General features: G+C 62.6%; 1 protein-coding gene across 1 annotated transcript in view; it reads right to left on the bottom strand.

The window, feature by feature from the left end:
• NOTCH3 (notch receptor 3) overlaps positions 1-9,391 on the bottom strand; it is a 42,243-nt gene extending 32,852 nt beyond the window's left edge. The window contains exons 1-2 of the mRNA XM_074935091.1: positions 9,256-9,391; positions 1,807-1,888 (exon numbers count right to left, since the gene is read on the bottom strand). Of these exons, the coding sequence (XP_074791192.1) occupies positions 1,807-1,888; positions 9,256-9,340 (167 nt within the window). The 5' untranslated portion in view covers positions 9,341-9,391. The remainder of the gene's footprint in view (positions 1-1,806; positions 1,889-9,255) is intronic.
• Positions 9,392-19,648: the final 10,257 nt, after the last annotated feature.

The following is a 19,648-nucleotide window of genomic DNA, read 5'->3' as shown; positions in this document are numbered from 1 at the left end:
ATCGCCATTCCACACCCATCTTCCATCCACACTGACCAAGCGGGGCCGGGCACAGCAAGAGCTGCCATGGCCCAGTGCCGTCTCCCCTTTGTTCCCAGCCCCCACCCCACCAGCAGCTGGTGGGTCCCCCCACATGGCCTTTACAGCATCCCCACCAGGGAAAGCATCTGGCCAGGCTGGGGCCCAGGGCCTGCAGTCTCTCCAGCCAGCCCCTTCCCAGAGGACTGGCCCAGCCAGGGCCGGGGAGCCAAACAGCCTCCCTTCAAGTGCTCCCGCTGGCAGGGCTGAGAACCAGGAAACTCAGCACACTCCTTCCTGGCCTCTCCTACACAGGCCAGCTGCTCCAATGGGGGCTGGGGAGGTGGTGGTCAGCCCAGTCACCCTAGCCTGATGGGGTCAGCTCAGCTCCGGACATGGCCTAGGTCTCACATGCCCCCCACCCAGCTCCACAGATCAGCAGCTGCTTCCCTTCCAAGGGCTGTCTGCAGCCACTGGGATCAAATGACTCCAGGGCCCCCTCGTGAAGAGGCCCCCTGTCTGGGAGACTCTGGGAAGGAGGCCGGGCAGGAGGAGTCCCCCCCCTCCCCGCGGCAGGAACTGGGGATCTGCGGGGCGGGGGGGGGGGGGGGGCAGCACACGTCACTGCTAACATTGCTCTGCAATCTGGGATTGCAACAGCCACAGCAGGGAGGAAACAAGGGCTTGGGCGGGAAGGGAGGGGCAGATCTCGGCCCCTTTGCCAGTGTGGGGTGGGCGGGGGAGAGAGCCAGAGGATATGAGCCCTGGGGTGTCAGCTCTCTGCCCAGGGAGCCCCATAGAAAACATCCAGGCACCTTGTCACTCTGCCCTCCACTAGCCTTCCCCCAGGCACAAGATTCACCTCTTCTGCAGCTGCCCTCCCAGCTCATCCCAACCCCGGCTGGAAGCCCTTTCTCCCCCCAATGCGTCAGCAAGCATCACCCCGTGTTCCCCTCCCCAGCGCAGGGACAGGAGGGGTCGCGCCCAACAACTGGGCCTCCAGAGGCACAGTGAGTCGCCCACTGCCTGGCTGCTGACATGGAAAGAGACCCACCCCACCCCCCTGAACTCTTAAAACACCCCACCCTGCCCCAAGCATCCCCCGCTCCCATCAGCTTAGGGCAACCCCTAGCCCTTCCCACATGCTCATAGCCCCAGTGGGGTGGCTCCACGCCATTCTCCCAGATTGGCTCCCCTCCCTTGGCCTGGCGAGGGTCCCTTCTGCTGCATCCCTTCGTGGGGGCCATGAGGAGCAGGCAAGAGGCTACCTCACAGTAAGTGGCTGCTCCCCACATCCCCCAACCACTGGGGCTTGGTGCCATGACCCCTCTCCCTGCTGGCTGGCACTCCCCAATCACCACCGGCTCTTTAGGGCAGGGCCGTGCCAGGCACAGTGACAAGGGCTGTGGGACAGCCATGCAGGCCCCCAGCCAAGGACACACATCAGGTGAGACCCAGGAAGATGGGCGCAGAGCCGGGAACAGAACCCAGTCCTGCAGAACCTGGGCTGGGCCGGCTGAACCACTGGGCCACACTGCCTTTACTCCTTATGGCACACTGCCGGGAACCACCCTCCCTCCTGTTAACCCAGCCCCAGGCCTCCGGTTCCCGCTGGTTCAGACCTGCCCATCCGCCGACCCCAAGGACAGTGGGAAAGGCACCCCCCCGTCCCCTCCCCCCCAGAGCCTGTGAGCAATACCCAACCACCGTGGAGCCCATCTTGCCTACAGCCCCATGCTGGATGGCAGCGGGCATGGATCCCAACCTGCAGGGCAGGGGGTCACTTACACGCAGGCTGCCTTCCCGTTGGAGTAGAGGATGCACTGGCCGCCATTCTCACAGGGCATGGAGCCTTCCAGACACTGCACGGCTGCAGGGAGAGAGCGGGAGAGAGCCCATTAGAGCAGAGGAGTGGCCCCCTCACCTCCCTGCCCCCACCCCCACACAGAGCTCCCTCGTGCCCGGCCCCTCTGTGGGGAGCCCAGCTCAGTCACTGGCCATGCCAGCTGCACCAGGGTGGGGGGATCCAGGGGGCTTCCTAGCAGCAACCCCTGACAGCTTCTGCTCACTGCTTCCCTGTGCCCCCGCCTCACCCAGATGGTCCTTGGTCCATCACCCGCCTGGCTTAGAGCACACTGTTCAGGGCAAGCCCCAGGGAACATCAGAGCACCCCATAAACTGGATGGATGTGGCAGGACCCTGCCCATAACCCCAAGCCCCACCCTGAAATGATCAACAGCAACGTTGCTGTAAAGCAGTCCAGTACAGCTGCCAAGGAGGGATTTTATGCTACTACATACATAAAGGTTGCTACCCTTCCCCCTATATTTATGACAGCTGCTATCGGGGCTGGGATTTAAACAGCCACCATTAGGCTTCAGAGTCAATGCTGCACTGACACTGGTACTGAAGTTGCATGGGGAAAATTTCATCCCAGCAGCAGCAGGCAAAGGGAAGACACACACACCCCACAAACCAGGAGGAGGGCAGCTGTCAGACAAGTTCCATGCATGACTAAGAAGTTTAGTTTGGGGGTGCCCCCCACCAGTGAGCCAAGGAAAGGTCTGTGTGACTCCACCACCAGCCCCCAGTGCCATCCAGCACAGGGGGAGGGGGACAGGGGTTTTCAGTGCTCCAGGCACAACCTGCAGGTTCCAGTCAGATGCTATGGCCCCGCACACCCTGGGACCAAGGGGACAGCAGCCCCCAGAACTCCAGCTCCCAGAACCCTCTCCCCTGTGGCACATGGGCCCAGGCCACCAGGACCCCACAGGGAGAGGAGGCAGCTCGGGACCTGTCAGGGCCTCAGAGCCCAACCAGCGTCTTCATCAAGTGTCCAGGGACCTGCCCTGCTAATCTCTGCCCCTTTCCAGGCCCCTCATACAGCAGTAACTTGCTAGCTCGGACCTGGGCTCAGAGACCCTCACCCTGCCAAGGACACTGGGTCATGCCAGGCAGCACAAAGCCGGGGGCCTTGGCCCCACATGCAGGGGACAGAGCAGCACAGCTGGGAGGGGATTGCGACTGCACCATCCTGGGTGTTACAGCAGTCTGAGGCCCAGGAGACCTGCACCCACAGCTCACCCTACAGCCAGCCCAGCCCTCTGCCTCCACCCTGAGTGCCAGGTTCCCACAGCCTGGGGAGGGAGGGTCGCTCTGAGGGAGACTGACTGACACGGAGGCCCCCCCCAGCCCCTAGCCCAGGGACCTGTTGCCCAGGGCAGCCCCAGCTCTGCCAGCCCCCACAGCCTCCTGAAGAAGCCTCCCCAGGGACAGTGAGACCCATCCTGTGCCAGGATGACAGGGGCCCAGCTGCCAGCCCTGGCTGGACCCAATCTAGGGTCGAGGGGCCAGGGCACCCAGCCCTGTGAGCCCTCTCCCCTTCCAGACCTCTGGGCAGCTCTGCCAGCAGCTGGGCTAGCATGGGGGGGCAAACTAGAGACACCCCACAACCCCCCCATGGGCCACTGCCTGGGCTGCTAATGGGAGGGTGGGGTGGGCTGGGCTGGTCACAGCCCCCCCACCAGCTCTCCTGGGGGCCTGGCTGGATTGGCCCCCTGAATAAATGGGGTTAAGACATCTCTATGCCCCTGGGGCTGCAGCTCCAGGTCCCCTGGAGGAGCCGATCCCAAAGGGAAATCCCAGCAGCAGTTTTCCACGGCTGGGGAGCAGGGCAAGGCACAAACCCATCAGCCCCCTCCCCCCATGCAGAGAGAGAGGAGGCCAGGCCTGGGTACCACAGGCCACATAGGGCTCAGGGGCCTTGCTCCTTCCCCCACCAGCCATTTCCTCCAGACCCACTTGGAGCGTGCTGCGTGCCCAGCACACAGATCAGCTCCCAGAGACAATGCCGCCCCCGCCCCTCTCCCCCACTCCAGCCCCGGCTCCACCAGGCAGCCCCCAGAGCCAGTGCTGCAGGCGAGACCAGCCCCCTCCCCACACACGGCTGCAGCCGAAGGGGTGGCATCGGGCTTAGACGGTTCCCACCCCCACTCTGATCCCTGGGCTCCTTTGCCCTTGGCGCCAACCCTCACCCCACAGCCCCGTGAGGGGCCCCAGGCGTGGCAGCTTTTGGGGAGGGGGATGAGATGCCGAGAGGCTCATTCTCCTGGAGAGCTGGTGGGGCTGCCCCAGGTGCCAGGAGGAGGTTCGGGTCCCGCACGGAACCCCCAGCCTGTCAGGCACAGATGAGTCTGTGGAGCGGCAAACCCAGTCGAGCCCCCCACAGTGGAGCGGGAGCCTGTTCCACACCGGGATGCGTGCGATGAGGGGCTCCCATGCCCCCCAGTGTGATACCCAGGGCAGGCCCAGCAGTGGGGGGGGGTGGGGGGGGAATTTTAAGAAGAGTCCTAACTTCTTCCACCCTAGAGAGGGAATGCGGGGGAGGGGGTCCCAGAACATTAACCTTTTGGGTGCCAGCTCCAACTCCCCATCTGCACGGAGGCCTGATGGGAAGTACAATGGGGAACCCGCAGCATGCACCCATGGGGCAGGCCCTCACAGCCCTCCAAAGAGGGCACCAACAGGAAACTAAGGCATAGAGATAGGAAGGGGACTGCCTAAAGTCACCCAGCGAGTCAGTGGCACAGCTGGGAGAGAACCCAGGAGTCCTGACTGCAAGCCCCACCCCACACTCTAACCCAGTAGCCCCCACTTCCTTCCCAAAGCCAAGGATAGAACCCAGGAGTCCTGACTGCCAGCCCCATCCCCAATTCTAACTCACTAGCACCCATTCTCCCCCCCCCCCCAAAAAAAAAAAACAAACAGCAGCAGCCAAGGCCCCATCACTGCAGAAATTCAAGGACAGTGGTGATAAGAGGCTGTGGGAACGCTGGGGCAGTTCATGCTGCCAAAGGCGGGGTCAGCCAGGATGACCCTGGAGGCTCCGGTGCCCCAGAGGGCTCTAGGACTCCTGAGGTGGGGAGAGGCACAGAACGACCCCCCACACCTCCCCCAAGTCCTGCTATCCAAAGTGGGACACCCTCACAGACAGCCCCAGCTTCTCGCTCCGGCAGGCCTGGGGCACAGTCTCCCATCAGCCCCTGCAGGCAGCGAGGTGCTCAGCTCTGAGCCCTGGGGGTTACAGACAGTGAGGGGGGCACTGTGCCGACACACACCTGGCCCCACCCCAGCCCCTGTATTCCCCTGCCCCCCACAGCTGAGTTAGGGACAGTGCATGCTGGGACACAGCCATTCACCCCTCTGCATCACAGGTATACCAGGCGAGGTAGGGCACATACCGACAGAGTCTCCCACCCCTGACCCATGCTGTCCAGCAGCCCCGGGATCCTGACCACAGGCAGCCTAGCAGGATTACTTAAGCGAGCAGTAAGGCAGTGACCCGACAGCCACAGCTAGCCCAGGGACTGCCGGTACCTCCCATCTGCCTGAAACAGCACAGCAAAGGCCAAGCCAGCCCAATGCATGTTGTCAAGCAGGACGCAGGATCCAGAGCCACCCAGAGAGGAATGGACCAGGGAAAGGTGAGACAGCCAGGACTCCTGGGTTCTATCCTCAGCTCTGCCAATGACTGGAGCAGAAGTAGCCCCAACCTGCCTCCTCTCTGGCATTTATGAAGCCTCATGAGGAGCTCAGGGCCCCAGGGAGGGCTCAGCCAGTGCCCCAGGCTGTTCAGTTATGGATCCCATTGCTGCAACTCCCCCGCTCCCCAAGGCAGGGGAAGGGCTGCTCCTGCCAGCCAAGGACCCACGGATGGACCAGAACTGACCATCACAGGATAGCGGAGCTCGCACCCCTGGCCTGGCAGACACAGCCAACTGCCCCGCCCCAACAGTGCAGCCAATTCAGAGTGGTTGGTCTGGGAGAGTCAGAGCCTCTCATGTCTAGGGGATGCCAGCTGTGACCCAGCCCAGAGCATGGGGACCGACTGCCATGGGGTTGGCTGGAGTGGGAGACAGGACCTGTCACTTCCAAGGCGCAATCCAAGCCCCGGCATCCGAATCCCCACCACTGGCCCCAGTAGGCACCCTTCAGTGCAACTGGTGCCCCCGGCAGGGCCCGGGGAGGCTCACACACTCCTCACCCTCCCCATGGCTGGGGAAGGGGTCAGTGTTGCTAAAAGCCCGTGAGTGGAGGGGGACTCGTGAGACGCCACTGCCCCAGGATTCCTGGTCTCCATCCTGGGTGGGCGAACGGGTTCAGGCCCTGATTCTGGGGCACATTTGGATGCTGCCCTGGGGAAAGCTCTGTGGTCGCCAAGGCAGCAGGGAAGGGGGCTCACAAGCCAGGAAGAGAGCCCCTGAGAACAGGTCCACACTGTCCTACCAGTTGGGCAGGAGAGCATGGCCTGCGCTGGCTGTGCTGGGCCAGGCGGGCCCCCCAGCCCCACTCCTCCTGGCCCGGCAGGTTGAGTCCCTGGGTCTCCCCTTGCTGCAGCCAGCGGCTCTGTGGGAGGAGTGTTTACAACCGGATTAGCCAGTGTGATTGTTCAGGCGGCTCCAGGGCCCTCTCCAGATTCCACAGCTCTCCAGCTGCCTGGCCGCTTTGTTCACAGGCTAGCAACGCAGTGGGGAGAAGAAAGGGGCAGGCAAGTCAATGGCCCAGCCAGCCAGCAGGCCAGCCCTCTCCGGCATCTGGAGGAGAGGCAGCTGCTGCGGCTCTGAGCACTCCCCCCGGCATAGCCAGCGCCAGGGGAGGGGCAGGGTCTCACACTGTTTGTGGGTGAATGACAGAGGCCAGCACCACCAAGCCATTGCCTGCCACCCAACTCCCGCCCCCGCTGCATTCCACAGGGGAGGCCGCCCCCACAAGCCCCTTCACTTAGGGGGCAACGTGGGGAGCCTGGCCACAAACCAACCGGGTCCCACACAAACCATCGCGCCCTGGGGACCCCTCACTGCTGCAGCAGGGCACAGAGAAGCCAGTTTTGTGGGAGCCAGGCTGCTCTGGAGGAAGGGGGAGGTTAAACAGGGGGTAGCTAAAATCAACCAGGGAAAGTCCTGGAAACGAGACTTTGCAAAGGTAGGACCTCATCCCCAGGATGGGGGCAGGGAGCTGAGCTGTTTCTCCCCCCCCCCATCCCCCAGGAGGACCAGGACTGGGGGGGACCGGGACTGGGGGGGGGGGACCAGGCCGCTCCCCGTCACACACGAGGAGGGGGGTAATCGACACCCTGATAACCTGATTTCTACTCCGACCACCCAAGACAAGAATTTACCCAGAAGAGGCTGAGCTGAGCCCAAGGCCTCCCAGCCCTTGCCCAGCCCCCAAGCAGTTGGAGCTGCAAAGGCCTCGTCCTCACTCAGGCTGTGACAGGGGCTAGAGGTGTCTTTCCCTAGTGAGGACACTGTCTGGGTGCATCTGGAGGCTGGTTCCTGGCTCCAGGACTGAGACACTCCAAGCTCCTGCGGGGGGGTTGGCACCAGCAGTCTGTGCGGGAGCAGCGGCCAGACCCCTGTCTAGCCGTGGGGCCACGCGCTGCTCAGGAACGAATAGTGGGGCTTCCGCTGAGAAGGCAGCGAGTTGCTCAACAAGAACAATGCTGGTCTATGTCCAGCCAGGCAGCAAGGGGGGAGGAGGGGTTATACTTCAGGGCATCCTCAACCTGCAGCAGCCATCCCACAGGCCCTGGGCCCATCCACATGTGGTCCCATGGGCTGGGAGTGCAGGCAGCAGGCCAGTCTCCAGGAGCCGCACAAACCAGTCCAGCAGCTTCATGGGCAAGTGAAACCCACGCTGAATAATAACCCTGCGCTGTATTTACCTTTCACAGCAGTTCTCTCATCGCTGGCACATTGCTGTGCACCAGCAAGTCCATGCAGGACACGCAATTGAATCATCTTATCTCCCAGACGCATCACCTCGGTCCCAACTCACACTCACTTGGGGGGGGATGACCAGCTGGGACCCCAGGACCCTTACTGAGTTTGCCACTTGCCCAGCAGAGCCAGGGGAGGCCAGATCCCAGCTGGCCCAGTGCGGAGCTGGGTAAGCATTTTGAAGTTCTCTCCTGGCCTCCTTAGTGCTCCCTAGTCAGCGGGTGCCCTGCCACAATGCCCCAGCTCTGTGGAGAAGTGGGGGGAGCCCAGGCCGGGCAGGGCTGGGAGCGCCCCAGGACGGTGCCTCGGAGTCACTTTCCAGCAGAGAAAAGTTTGAGCATCCGGGGTTGGCAGAGGGAAGAGACCGGAGCCAAAGCAGCTGCTGGAGCCTCTGTGCAGGAAATCAGCCCCCCACCACACCCCCAGCCCCCACACTCATTCCACACACTGAACCACAACAAAAATGCCATCAAACGTAATGTCAGCCCCAGCGGCCCCCCCAGGAAGCCGTTTCATGGCAATCCCAGCTAACCCCCCGGGGGTGGGGTCCCTGCACAGCCCCCACCCCAATACAATGTGATCCCCCCACACTCTGCCCCGGGCTCGTGGGGATTTCATGGGCAGGAGGCCGCGACCGCAGAGTGGGGGAAGGGCGGCAAGGGGGAAGGCGCCGGCTGGGGAAGCCGGATCCGCGCTCCAGCTCCAGGTTTCCCCGCGCGCCCAGGCTGGCTGGCGCAGGCTGCTGGAAAGTTACTTCTAGTCAATAGCGAAAGGAGAGGAGCGCAGGATTGTTCCCCGCAGCCTCAAATCAGTGCCTGCGAACTCCCCGCCCCAGCCCAGCCGCGGGGCAGGGGCCGCGCAGCCCCCTCCCCCAAGCGGGGATTATACATTGATTAAGTATTTTCTTTGTGCTCTGACACAGGGCCAGCCCCCTCCCCCCAGCGCAGACAAGGGAGGGGGCTCTCCGGGCAGGGGAGAGCGCACAAGAGACTGGTTACAAGTGGTTCCCGAATTGGACGGAGCCGTCACCGTCCTGAGCCCCCCCCCAATTCAGCCGCTGATCCCTGCCGGGGGAGCCCGCATCATTGGGGCGCGCGGCGGATTCCTGGCTTTGAAACCCTCCCCCCCCCGAAAATAAAAGTTTTGTAAAGTTTGTAAAGAGAAAGTCAAGGGACCAGATCACGTCGCCCCCCTCCCTGACGCCACCAGACGCCCCCCGCAACATCAAACTGCGGGCGCCGAAACCGCCAGGGCCCCCAAAGACCAAGAGAGGACCCCTCAAGAACGGGGTCTCCGGAACTGCCCCAACACCGGGCTGCTTAGCAAGAGATCGCCGGGGATGGGGGGGGGGGGTTCCCCTGGCACTCGCAGCTGCCGCGATCCCCGCTCCAGCTCTCCGGACCACAGCTCCCACAGCCGGCGCGCCCCCCGCACGGGATCCCCGCCCCTGCTCCCTTACCTGCTCCGGCTCCCAGCTGCACCAGCAGCGCGATGCCCAGGAGGCTGCCACCCAGCAGCGCCCGGGACCCGGCCCCCGAGCCCATCCCGCTGCTCCGCTCGCGATCCCGGACCCGGACCCCGCTCCTCCGCCGCCCCCGCCCTAGAGATCCATGGCGCGGCCGGGAGCCCCGCGCCGCAGAGCCAGACTCCAGCGCAGCCAGGCTGCCTCCCTCCCTCCCGGACCCTGGGAAACTTCCCCCGCCAGCAGCGACTCGAGTCCCGGCCCGGCCGCCCCTCCTCTGCGCGGGGCGGGGCCCGGCCGCCTCCTCCCCGGGCTCCCACGCTCCTTCCCTCCCCTCCCTCCTGCCCAGCCCGCTCCCGGCCAGGCTCAGCCCCACGCTGCAGCCAGCGCCCCCTGCCCGAGCCGGCGCCGGCAGGTGCCGGGGGGCTGGCCGGGATCACTCGCTGCAGGCGGGGGGAAACGGGGGGCACCGCGGCGCTCAGTGGGGCTCGGGCTCCGGGGGACAGATGACTATGGAGGGGGAGGGGTGCAGTGGGGGGCTTTGCAGGGAAATCTCTGAGCGACCGGGTAAAGGCCCCCAGGGTAGAGGGCTCCAAACCTGCCTCCCCTCCCCCAGCAGGGCGAGAGGGGGGCACAGGCAGCCGTGTGTGTGCTGGGGTCAGAGATGTGCTGGCTCAGGCCCCATAGCCTCGGCCTTTCCCACAGAGTCATGAATCCTCCCTCCAACATGACCAAAAAAAGCGGTTGTTTTTTATGAGCATCCAAATCCCCAAGGAGGGGAAAGTTTCCATCGCTGGCTGGCTGTGGCGAGGGGCGGCCCGTCATCCACCCCCGCTTCCGGCGACTCCAACCCAAGGCAACTGGTAGGGTCCGCACGCTGGGGCGGCTGTAGCCCTGGCAGGATCCCTGCTGCATTGTTAGCTTTTGGGGGGAGCCAGGCAGACTCGGGGGTGGAGTAGAGCAGACCATGGATGAACTGACTGAGTCCCAGCTGGAGCAGAACCAGCCAAGGGGGCTGGAGAGAGATGCTGGAGGGCTGGTTAGCATCTTGGGGGTTCCTGCCACTTTGCCCCAGCTGCTCAAGAGCTGGAGAGAACCACTTGCCCCTCCTCAGTGCAGAGCCCCCCCTCGCTCCATCACCAGCTGGAGTCGGGCCCAGCTGTGCCCACACTGGTAACGGTGCCAACCCAGAGCCTTTTGGCCTCACGCTGCCCTGGCAGGATGGAGCTTTCCTGGAAAGTTCAAGGCAATTCAGACAAGACGGCTGGGCTCCAGGAGGGTCCAAGGCAGCTCGGCCCAGACACTGCCAGGCTCCAGAAGGCCAGGTGTCATTGCAGGAGGCAAATTGTTGGGGGAAAGGGCAGTTTGACTCCTACTTGAGGAAGAGGACGTGAAGGGACCAAGGGGCATGGGGCAGAGCTAAGGAGCTGTGGGGCTCTTTGCAGGGGTGCTGAGCACTCTGAAAATCAGGCCCTGAAGATTCATCTACAGCTGGGTGAGCATCTGCACCCCAACCCCCTGGGTCTGGCTGGCACATCCGTGCCAAGGGTCATGTGCCACCTCCCTGGGCAATCACATACCAGGAAGCTTCTATCTGATTAGGGCGACCCAGGCACTAGGTGCCTCTCTGGAGGGATGGGCACAGGGCTGGGGCTCTAACCCCACCGCTAACACTGCGCTTTGATAGGGCTTCACAGCCAACTGAGAGCCACCACCAGAGCCAAGCTCTGAGGCAAGAAATACCATCCAGTGGGCAGGGAGGGGTCAGGCCCAGAGAGGGGAAGTGACTTGCCCAAGGCCCTTCAGCAACTCAGTGGCAGAGCATGAGTAGAACCAGGCCTCCTGCTCCCTGACACAGCACCCCACCTGCCACCCAGCCTGCTCCCCAGCTCACTGCTAGTCCGACTGGTGGGCATGTGGAACAGTCTACAGACAGACAGCTGCCTGCTCCCAGTTCTCAGCCCCTGGCACATGTGAGTGGCCCCCTGAGGAGGGAACAGGGGCTGCCCTGCCTCTCCCCCCAAGAGATTGCTCCATCACAAGAGCTCTTGATTCTCAGAGGTGCTGGTGGGAGTTATTGCTAGCGTGGCCCATATACAGGCCCTAGCTGGGATCAGGGCCCCATTGCCCTGCACAGCCACCTAGGGAGAGACAGTCCCTGCCCCACAGAGCTCACAGGCTGAGAGAGCAAACAGGCCAGAGAGGGGAGGTGACCTAGCTGGGCTGCAGCACAGCTGGGAACAGAACCCAGCTCTGCTGAAGGCCAGCCTGGTGCCCTCCCTACAGGGCCGCCCTCCTCCCCAGGCCCACTTGCTCCCTGACCTTAGAGCTCTCAGCAGGTCAGAGGAGAAGCCCTGCACCGCAGAACCTCCCCCGCAGCCGTTCTAGCCCTGCTGCCCCCACAGCAGCTGGCACTGGGGGCTGTAGCTGGCAGAACCATTTTCCCCAGATAGAAGGTTCCTGGTGGGGCCTGGGGATTCAAGCTCATCGGGGGGGGGGGGGGGAATGCTCCTGGATTCTGGTTCCAAATCTCCCCCAAAACTCACTGGGTGGCCTTGGGAAGATGCCCTCCCCTCGGGGCACCTCAGCCCCCAATATCATGGGGTGACACCGATCTCTCCAGGGAGCAATGGGGCTCAGGGAATTGCGGGGCTGTCTGAACGATGGAGCCCCAGTTCCCATCCCGCCCTCCTGACCCTCGTCGCACCCATTTTACACCTTCACTAGCCGCAGCGCTGCTGACATCTCAGATCCCACTGACTCGAGCGGGCACTGCTGCTGTATGAGCCTGGGGCGGGGGGGCAGGTCATGCTCTCTGGGCCCTTGACCCCACAGCACATGTGGCCTCCACATGACACCAAGGGGCATGGGATATGGGGCACAGCTGGAGCTATGGGGCTCATTTCAGGGGGGCTGAGCACTTGCGGGACTTGTGGGTGCTCAGCACCTCTGTAAATCAGACCCTGAAGATTCATCTACAGCGGGGCGAGCATCTGCACCCTGACCCCCAGCAATGCACCATCCCCCTGCCCAGGACAGGCCCCTCTGGGGGCAGCAGAGAGCTCTGCCCCGGGGGCCACGTCAGCCCCTCTGCTGAGGCTGCCAACCTGGGGCCCATTGCGGGGGGCAGATCGTGACCTCCAGCCAACTCATCTCATGGGGGCTGAGATGCTGCCGTCGCGAGGACTGTGTTCTGGACAGGCTGCGATGTCCCCTGGGCTGGAGATGAACAGCCCCGCAGTGCGCTAGGCACCTGGGATCCCGACTGAGTTATGGAAACGGCCTTCGGTCCCAAGGCAGCTGCCTGCCCCAGGGCTGCGATGTCTGCGGGGGGCACTGGTCACAGCCCTCCTATTCCCCACGCTGAGTTGGCTCCCCATGCTGCTGCCCCAGGCTTTGCAAAGCGCCCGGCCCAACTGCCTCCTCCTCTGTGAGCCCTTCCTGCTCCCCCTTTCTGAGCGATTCTCACAGCCCAGAGCCTCCTATTTATTTGTCTTTGTCGTTCTTGTGTGAACGTTAAAGCCAGCTGTAGAGCGGGGCCGGGTGCCGGGGCGCTGGGAAAGAGCTCCCCATCTCCCCGCCAGCCCCCTCGCAGCACATCTGCAGAGGTTTGGGAACACCAGGGAGCAGCCTCAGCAATGGGTTTGGGGTGCCAAGGTGCAGCCAGAGCAATGGGCTGGGGGATCAAGGTGCCCCCAGGACTCTGGGGGACACAGACAGGTTAGGGGGCAGCATGTGGGGCTTGGGAACACACAGAGGGGCTTCAGGAGCACAGGTTGGGTGCCTAGGAGTGCTCCCTGTGAAGGGTTTGGGGTGGCAAAGTGATGGGTTCAGGGGCGCAAGGAGCACACACAGGAATGGGTTTGGGGATGCCAGGGGGGCTCACACAGTGTGGGTTCAGGGGTGCCCAGGGGGCTGACATAGTGAGGGTTCAGGAGTACCAGGGAGCTCACACAGTGAGGATTTGGGGTTACTGGTGGCACCCTGTGACTGGTTCAGACCCCTCCCTCCCCCCACGACAGGGAGCTCATTGCTGGATCTGGGGAGGGAAGGGTGGCTGCCCTGCCCTTTAATAGTGAGTGCTGGGAGGCAGGGCTAGTGGGCAGACTCCACCCCAAACTGCCCAGGCTCCGCCCCTTGTGGGGTCAGAACTACTCCAGGGGCCCAGGAGGGCTGGAGTGAAGAGCTGCCCTTGGGATGGTTCCTACTATGGGGGCTCACCCCAGAGCCAGGCCAGGCTCCCCAACAGGCAACCAGACTCCATCTCCCCTGCTATGACCTCGGCCTTCACTTCCTGTCCTAAACAGCCATGTTTGCCCAGCAATGTAGTGCAATGTGGCTGTTAAACTGCCCCTGGCCCACCCCAGAAGTGGCTGCAGCTCAGCGCTGGCTGGTCCCTGCACACCGTGTATGTGGCAGTAGGGATGGGGGTGGCAGGCTGTGGGGGGCAGTGGGGCCTGTGCAGGTTCTTTCTGTCCATAACCATCTCCCAGGCTCCCCCTCGGACCGCAGCCTCTGCTGGGTCCCAGCCCAGACGGGCTTTGCTGGAATCGCTGCAGCTGTTCCCTGGTTAGGCACGGATGACAAAGATGCATCTTTTCAGCTTCAAAATGATCCTTCCCAGCCACCCCCTGCTCCCCTCCAGCCCCACATCATCTGCCCACACCTTCCCTCCAGCCCCACTTCCCCCCACACCTCCCCTCCAGCCCCACATTCCCCCACACTGCCCCTGCAGCCCCATATTCCCCCACACCTCCCCTGCAGCCCATGCCCCCCTGCTCCCTGCAGCCCCACATCATACCCCACACCTCCCCTCTAGCCCCACATCCCCCCTGCTCCCCTATGTTCCACCTCTCCCCTACTCCCCTTCGGCCCCATATCCCCCTGCACCTTCCCTCCAGCCCCACATTTCCCCCTGCTCGCCTCCAGCCCCAAATGCCCCACAATGCCTCCAGCCCCTCATCATCCCCCACACCTCCCCTCCAGCCCCACACTGCGCCTCCAGCCCCACATCCCCCTACACCTCCCCTGCAGCCCCACATTCCCCCACACCTCCCCTCCAGCCCCATACCCCCCTGCTCCCCTCCAGCCCCACATCATACCTACACCTCTCCTCCAGCCCCACATCCTCCCCTGCTCCCTTCCCACCCCACCTCCCCGCTTGCTTCCAGCCCCACATGATCCCCCACACCTCCCCTTCAGCCCCACACCCCCCCACTCCCCTCTGCCCCACATCCCCCCACAACTCCCCTCCAGCCCAACATCTTCCTACAGCTCCCCTCCAGCCCCACACTGCCCCTCCAGCCCCACATCCCCCCTGCTCCCCTCTGCCCCACATCCCCCACAACTCCCATCCAGCCCCATCTCCTCTACACCTTCCCTCTAGCCCCACCTCCCCCAACACCTCCCCTCCAGCCCCACACTGCCCCTCCAGTGCCACATTCCCCCACACCTCCCCTGCAGTCCCACATCCCCCCACACCTCCCCTCCAGCCCCACATCATACCCCACACCTCTCCTCCAGCCCCATCATCCCCCCAGCTCTCCTCCAGCCCCACATCATCCACCCACACATTCCCTCCAGCCCCACCTCCCCCCACACCTCCCCTCCAGCCCCACATTCCCCCTGCTCCCTTCCAGCCCCACATCATCCCCCACACCTCTCTCCAGCCCCACATCCCCCACAGCTCCCCTCAAGCCCCACATCTTCCCCCCCATACACACGTCCTCTTCAGCCCCACATCCCCCACACCTTCCCTACAGTGACACATCCCCCCTGCTCCCCTACAGCCCTACATCTCCCTACACTGTGCCTCCAGGCCCACATCCCCCTGCTCCTCTCCAGCCCCACACACCCCCAGTTCTCTTCCAGCCCCACATCCTCCACACATCCCCTCCAGCCCTACATCTGCCTATACCGCCCTTCCAGCCCCACATCCTCTCACCCCAGATCCCCACTGCTCCTCTCCAGCCCCACATCCCCCCTGCTCCCCTTCCAGCCCCACATTTCCCTATACTGCCCCTCCAGCCCCACATCCCCCCACACCACCCTATCAGCCCCACATCATTCCTCCACATCCCCCCTCCTGCCCCACATCCCCCCTCCTGCCCCACATCCCCCCTGCTCCCCTCCAGGCCCACCTCATCCCCCCACAGAGACGCACCTGGATCTCCAAGCTCCTAGAGTCTCCTCTCACACGGTCTATTTTCCATTCTTCTGATCGCCCTAGTCGCCCTTCTCTGCACCTGTTCCAGTTTGAATTCATCCCTCTTAAACATGGGAGACCAGAACTGCTCGCAGTACTCCAGGTGAGGTCTCCCCAGTGCCCTGTATAACGGTTCTAGCACGTCCCTGTCGCTGCTGGAAGTACCACATCTGAGGCATCCTAGGACTGAATTAGCCTTTTTCACAGCCACATCACATTGGCGGCTCATAGTCATCCGGTGATCAGCCAATACACCCAGGTCCTTCTCCTCCTCTGTCACTTCCAACTGATACGTCCCCAGCTTACAGCAAAAATTCTTGTTATTAGTCCCTAGATGCATGACCTTGTACTTCACACTATTAAATATCATCCCATTTCTATTACTCCAGTTCACAAGGTCATCCAGCTCTTCTTGTGTGAGATTCCCGTCCTCCTCTGTATTGGCAACACCTCCCAGCTTTGTGTCATCTGCAAATTGTATTAGCACACTCCCACTTTTTGTGCCAAGCTCAGTAATAAAAATGTTAAATAAGGTTGGTCCCAAGACGATCCCTGAGGATCTCCACTAGTAACCTCCCTCCAACCTGACAGGTCACCTTTCAGCGTGACCGGCTGTTGTGTCCCCTTTAGCCAGTTCCTTATCCAGCTTTCAATTCTCATATTAACCCCCATCTTCTCCAACTCAACTAATAATTTCCCATGTGGAACTGTATCAGATGACTCGCTAACATCCAGGTAGATCAGATCTACTGCATTTCCTTTGTCTAAAACCTCAGTTATCTTCACAGAGAAACAGATCAGGTTGGTCTGGCAGGACCTACCATTTGTAAAACCAGGTTGTATTTTATCCCAATTACCGCTCACCTCTATGTCCTTCATTACTTTCTCTCTCAAAATTTGTCTCAAGACCTCGCATACAGCTGAGATAAAAAAACAGTCCTGTAGTTTCCCAGATCATTTCCCCCCTGCCCCTTTCTTAAAACAGGAACTCCAGCCATAGGATACGACCCCCGAGTTCACTATTGGGTTTGCAATTTCCTGTGCCAGTTCCTTTAATATTCTTGGATGGAGATTATCTGGGGCCCCTTAATTATTCCAGTAAGGTGTTTGAGTTTGCCTTCCACCTCGGATGTGGTAATTTCTACCTCCATATCCTTATTCCCATCAGCCACCATGCGACTACCTCTAAGCTCCTTGTTACCCTCATTAAAATCTGAGGCAAAGTATTCGTTTAGGTGTTGGGCCATGCCCTGTGTGATCTTTAATCTCCACCCCATCCTCAGTGATTAGTGGCTCCACTTCTTTCCTTGTCTTCTTCTTATTTATTTGGCTACAGAACCTTTTACTGTTGGTTTTAATTCCCTTTCCAAGGTCCAGCTCTGCTTGGCTTTTGGCAGTTCTCACCTCTCCCCTACACAGCCCCCCAGCTCTGTGATGCCCCTCAATCCTTATCCACAGCCGCCCCATTACGATGCCCCTCAGTCCCGATCAACAGCCCCCCCTCAGCGATGCCCCTCAGTCTCAACCCACAGCGCCCCCAGCGATACCCCTCAGTCTCAACTCACAGCCCCCGCACTGCGATGCCCCTCAGTCCTGACCCACAGCCCCCCTGCTGCGATGCCCCGCAGTCCCGATCAACAGCCCCCCCAGCGATGCCCCTCAGTCTCAACTCACAGCCCCCCCCACTGCGATGCCCCGCAGTCCCGACCCACAGCCCCCCCAGCGATGCCCCTCAGAACTCAGTCCTGACCCACAGCCCCCTGCTATCCCAGCCCCATGCTTCCCCCACCATGGAAAAAGGACCAGAGAGACAGAAAGTCCAGTATGGGGGAGGGAGCAGCAGCCCCTAAGGAGGGAGCCAAGTCCTTGAACTGTTGCACCCCCCAGCCCCTTCCCCTCCAGGTCGATGCTGATAAAGTCTCTGTAAAGGAGAGTAAATGGATTGTAAATGGGGGAAAGCTGGGAGCCCTGTGCTCTCCAGAGGGGGCACGCGGGGGGTCCGAGGATGGCTGGAGCATGGCTGGGGAAGTCAGGTAGAATGGTTGGGGGTCAGGGGAACAGCTGGGTGGCTGGGGGCTCAGGGATACAGTTGGGGAGCAGGTGGTGTGGCTGGGGGGGGGGTCAGGGTGTGGCTGAGGGGCCTGGGGTGTGGCTGGGAGCACAGGGGTGTGGCCGGGGCGGCTGCTGGGGGGGTGGGGATGATATGACGATGCTGCAAGGGGAGGTCTTTACAGCTGAGCTGCTTCCCCTTTCCCAGGCTCTGGGCTGGTCTGTCCATCCATGATTTGTTACTGGGAGTCTCCCCACTTGGGCTCTGGCCAGAGAGCCAGGGGCAGGGTAGGAGGAATTGCTGGGTGAGCTGCGCAGGAAGGTGGGGGAGGCTCCGTAAGCTTCACTTCCCCCCACTGCCCCCTGCAGGTGGGGTCTGGGGCTGCAGCTCAGGCCAGTGGCCCCAGAGCTTGGGGGGATGCGAGGAGTACAGGCCAGCCTGAGCCATGAGCCGGCCTGGGGGGCCAGCTTCAGGCACCTGAGCTGCCTGGCTAAACCCCGCGATGGGGGGCAGAGCCTGTAGGACAAAGAGCCTGCCCCTGCCCTGGGCCCCCGGGGAATCCAAACCAGGTGGGGCCCCAGCCCCAAGAGCTTGGGGACACGATCACGCTCTGGCTGCCCTGGACCCAGCAATGGGGCTGGAGGGGTGTTGCCCCAACAGACTTCTCCCCAGAGCCACGCCCCATGCAGAGTCCCCCTCCCCCACATCCCTGGGGCAGACTGTCCCCCTTAATCCCTTGGGCTCAATCCAGCCCCCACATGTGCCCCTGCCCCCTGGAACATCCTTCTCCCTCTCCAGCAGCAGGCCCAGGGGCATTTGTCTCTCCACCTTCCCCAGACCTTCAAACCGCCCCCCGTGGGGCCAGCCACTGGGTGAGGAGAGAATCTCCCCTGGGGAGCATGACCAAGCTGGGAGCCTCCTCTCTGCTCTAACCACCAGCCCCCACTCCCCTCCAAGAGCCAGGCTCCCAGCCCCCGCCCCCTTCTCTCCCCAAGCCAGGGATAGAACCCAGGAGTCCTGGCTCCTAGCCCCCCCTGCTGTAACCACTGGGCCATGCTCTCTTCCCTTAACTGTAGAGCTTGTTTCGAGGCCCCTTGGCTAATCTTGAGCCCAAGTGGGGAAGTGGGGGAGTCCCCTAGGCCAGGCCTGGCTCTTTCTCTTCTTCCTAAAGTGCTAAGGACATTTCCAGGTCAGTCACTGAACTAATACCCTGCCCCTGCCACATCCCCCTGGGCCTTCCCTCTGACTCCCCAGGCTTCCCCTCTGCCCCATCCCCCCTTGGCCTTCCTGCTGCCCCCCAGGCTTCCCCCTGCCCCCCAGCCCCCACAAGCATCCCTTCTGCCCCCATCTCCCCTGGGCCTCTCCTCTGCCCCCAGGCTTCCCTCTGCGCCCATCCCCCCGGGTCTCCTTCTCTTTCCCCATTGCCCACACCTCCCCTCTTCCCACCCAGGTTTCCCCCTGCCTCACATCCTCCCAAGCCTCCCCTCTGCCCCTCATTCCCCCTGGGTCCTCTCCTGTCCCTCCATCCCCCACACCTCCTCTGTGCCCCCACCCCAAACCCTTGGGCCTCCCTCTCCACCCCCCTCCCACGAGGCAAGCTCCTGCAGGGAGCAGGAATTTCTGGTTCTCCAGCCCCAGGCACCTGCACCAGGGGGCCCTGCTCCCCCCACCCCTGGCTGGCCCTTGGCAGCAGGGAGCCAGCAGATCCTGCCCATCCCTGGGTGCTGGGAGGTGGTTCAGGAAAAGCAGCTGGAGCCCCCGCTGGGTGCTGGGATCCCTCCCCATTGCACTGGGCGGAGGACCTGGGATGAGGGGCAGCAGAGGGGAACCGAGGTGCCTCAGCAGACCTGGGAAGCGCAGGGCTGGGATAGCTGGGGGCTGCAGGTCAGGACTGAGGGGCACTGGCAGAGCTGGGGGGAGGCTGGCAGCCTCTGTCAGGTGGCCCTATAGCCCCATGAGCTGGTTGATCTGGGCGTGATGCCCCAGAGTGGCCCAGGCGAGGAGCCTGAAATGGTTAAGTCAGACCCAGAGAGGCTGCCCCTCATCCGACCCCACTCCAAGCTCCCTTTCCAGCTCTGCCAAGGGTGGAGAGTCACCCCAGGGAGGAGAATACAGACAAACCAGGGGGTCAGGGT

Source organism: Natator depressus, chromosome 20 (assembly GCF_965152275.1).
Source record: "Natator depressus isolate rNatDep1 chromosome 20, rNatDep2.hap1, whole genome shotgun sequence".
Taxonomy (NCBI): Eukaryota; Metazoa; Chordata; order Testudines; family Cheloniidae; genus Natator; species Natator depressus.
This window is presented reverse-complemented; position numbering and strand designations above follow the sequence as displayed.